Source organism: Entamoeba dispar, genomic scaffold (genome assembly GCF_000209125.1).
Source record: "Entamoeba dispar SAW760 scf_1105229459875 genomic scaffold, whole genome shotgun sequence".
NCBI lineage: Eukaryota > Evosea > Mastigamoebida > Endamoebidae > Entamoeba > Entamoeba dispar.
The window spans coordinates 1,417-4,026 of NW_001853911.1; the positions used below are offsets into that span (position 1 = coordinate 1,417).

At 22.8% G+C, this 2,610-nt stretch overlaps 2 protein-coding genes across 2 annotated transcripts in view, besides 4 other annotated features; one reads left to right on the forward strand and one right to left on the reverse strand.

The window, feature by feature from the left end:
• Positions 1-319, reverse strand: part of EDI_196790 (uncharacterized protein) — a gene marked incomplete at both ends in the record, with an annotated part of 477 nt that extends 158 nt beyond the window's left edge. The window contains one exon of the mRNA XM_001733289.1: positions 1-319. This exon is cut by the window's left edge and continues 158 nt beyond it. Coding sequence (XP_001733341.1) covers positions 1-319 — 319 coding nt within the window.
• A 113-nt stretch (positions 320-432) lies between these two features.
• Positions 433-477: a sequence feature (AT_rich).
• A 128-nt stretch (positions 478-605) lies between these two features.
• Positions 606-630: a sequence feature (AT_rich).
• A 29-nt stretch (positions 631-659) lies between these two features.
• Positions 660-725: a sequence feature (AT_rich).
• Positions 726-1,260: 535 nt separating this feature from the next.
• On the forward strand, positions 1,261-2,184 carry EDI_196900 (uncharacterized protein; the record flags this gene model as incomplete). The annotated part of the gene is made up of 1 exon (XM_001736470.1): positions 1,261-2,184. One exon carries the CDS (start codon positions 1,261-1,263, stop codon positions 2,182-2,184), a length of 924 nt encoding a protein of 307 aa, XP_001736522.1.
• Positions 1,538-1,581: a sequence feature (AT_rich).
• Positions 2,185-2,610: the final 426 nt, after the last annotated feature.

A 2,610-nucleotide genomic window follows, 5' to 3' on the forward strand; every position in this document is an offset into this window, starting at 1 on the left:
TACCACATGAATCTCCTTTTTTAAGATGGTATTTATTCATTATTCCACTTGCAAGTGAATCAGTCATTTCAAGAACTTCTTTATTTTTTAACCAAATATACTCTCCAATATATTTTTTACCTTCTCTCTTTCTATATCCAAAAAAATCATTTTCTGGATTCTTTTCACATCGTCTTTTAACAACTTCATATGTAGTATGTTGTTTCATATATTCCATATCATCTTTATCACCAGCATTCCAATGTTCTATTTGATTAAGAAAATAAAATTTATTTCCTTCTTTTTTTGTGAAACTTGAATCATAACTTTGTGTTTTCATTTGATAAAGCCTTAAATAATTCAAGTTTAAATATCTCTTTAAAGATATTAGAATATTCTTTATCTTGTCACTTTTGTCAACGACCTTTATACCCTTATAAAAACTCCATATGGAATATTTTGTTTTTTATAAATTGAATAATAAACTATATTAAATATCATAAGAATTACTTTGTCATTAATAGCCATACTTTAGTTTAATCGATGTTTAAATTCATCATTCCTTTTTCATAATTTTTTGTACAAATAGTTTGTTTCATCTATCATAAATTCATCACCATCTCTTCTTTTTAAATAAAAATTTTTTAATTTCAACAAAGTCAAAAAGTGGTACAAAAATCTAATATTTAAATAGAATTTTTATTAAATTTCAATGATAATTATGTATTTTAATAAATCATAAATTTGTAGATAACTTAGAAAACTTCTTTTTTTCAGTTACTCTCTTTAACTATAAAGTGTTTTCTATCACTAATAATATCAATTGTATTAGATTGTTTTTGTTGTTCTTTTCTTTAATAACAAACTTCTGTTTTTGTTAACACAATAATCAACTACTTGAAAACAAACTAACAATTGGTTTCAAAGAATTCAATAAATTGAACCTCACAATTTAATACCTTAGCTATAAACAAGGTAATCACACAAATAAGAATAGCTTAAGAAGATATTTCAAAGAAGAAAATTCTTCTTCTAATAAATTAAAGAAGAACAAATACCAACAAAGAAATAGTTGAACAAACAAAAACACTTTTTTAGTGGAATTTAAGATTTAGAAATTCATAACATTTATTGCTGTAAGAAACTATGAAGTATACTTAAATTAAAATAAAGAAAGAAGTAGTTTAAATACATAACTTCAAAAAAGGGGATATAAATAGGACAAATGAAGAATTAAAAAATAAAAAATTGAAAAGAACTTTAAAAAGAAACAAAAAGAAGATGATAAGTCCAACAAATGTTTTTAAAGAAATAGATAAAGATAAAGATGAATTAATAACACTTGAAGAAGCATTAAAAGGAGTTCATTATGAAAAAGAAGAAAAAGAATTTAAACAATTTGAAGAAAATGTATTATTGATAATAGATTCAGACAATGACAATAAAATAACATGTAAAGAATTTAAACAATTTTTTAAAATCATAGAAATAGCACAAAATATTAAAATATGTCAAAAAATGAATTTTACAAATATTCAAATTCCATTTCCAGAAACTGAAAAATTAAAATTATATTTTAGATGTTTTAAAACAAATAAAAAAGGAGAAATTACAACAGAACAAATATTAAATTGGAGTAGAAAAATAAAAGACCCACAACAACAAGTATTTATTGAAACAAGTTTAAGAAATATGAATTCGAATAAATGTGATGAACAATTATTTACAAAATGTTTTATATCACCAGATGGATATATAATGGAATATTGTCCGAAATATATAAACGTATTTAAAGAAATAGATTTAAATCAAAATGGTAAAATAGATATTCAAGAAATTATGTATCACATTTCACGTATTTTTACAGTCCCTGAAAATATGAGAGATTTTTTTACAATTGTTATAAAGTTATTAGATTCTGATGGTGATAATGAACTAAATCTTGTTGAATTTGTTAAGTATTGTCTTGCCTTAAATCATTTATTTGATTTTTCAAAGGGTGGTGAAATTACAAAAGACCATATGTTAATGGTTTTATATGAATTAGTTGATATTGATGGGAGTGGTTTAATTGATAGAATGGAAATGGAAAGATATTTTAATATCCTTCATACTCCTTTTGATACTAGAGAAACAGTAAGAAATATTATGAAACAATGTGGAGGTGTTATTGATTTTGAAGTATTTAAATATTTATATTCCTAAAGAACAATAAAAGAATATATGAGAAAAAAAGAGAGAACAATTAACATAATTTCTTTATAAAAAATGATGTAATTCAATTATTTGTCATAAAATATTTCCTTTTTTTCTTTTGTTTTAAATTTGTATTTTATTTTAATGCGTTACTTCTTTTTAAATTAAGAACGAGTAGATAAATCTTTGTCTTCTTCAGTTGATGGTGTTTCACTTTCTTCTGGATAAAGAATTTGTCTTAAATATCTTCTTTCTTCTTGAAGGTCTTTCATTCTCATTTTCATTTGTGACATTTTTTGAAGATACATTTGATTTTCATTAAAAGTACTTACTCTTAATTGAATAATTTGATGAACAAGAAACAAAACTCCTTGTTTCGTTTCTAGTTGAGAAGTTATATGAATTTCAATCATTCGATAACCCTCATCAGAAAGA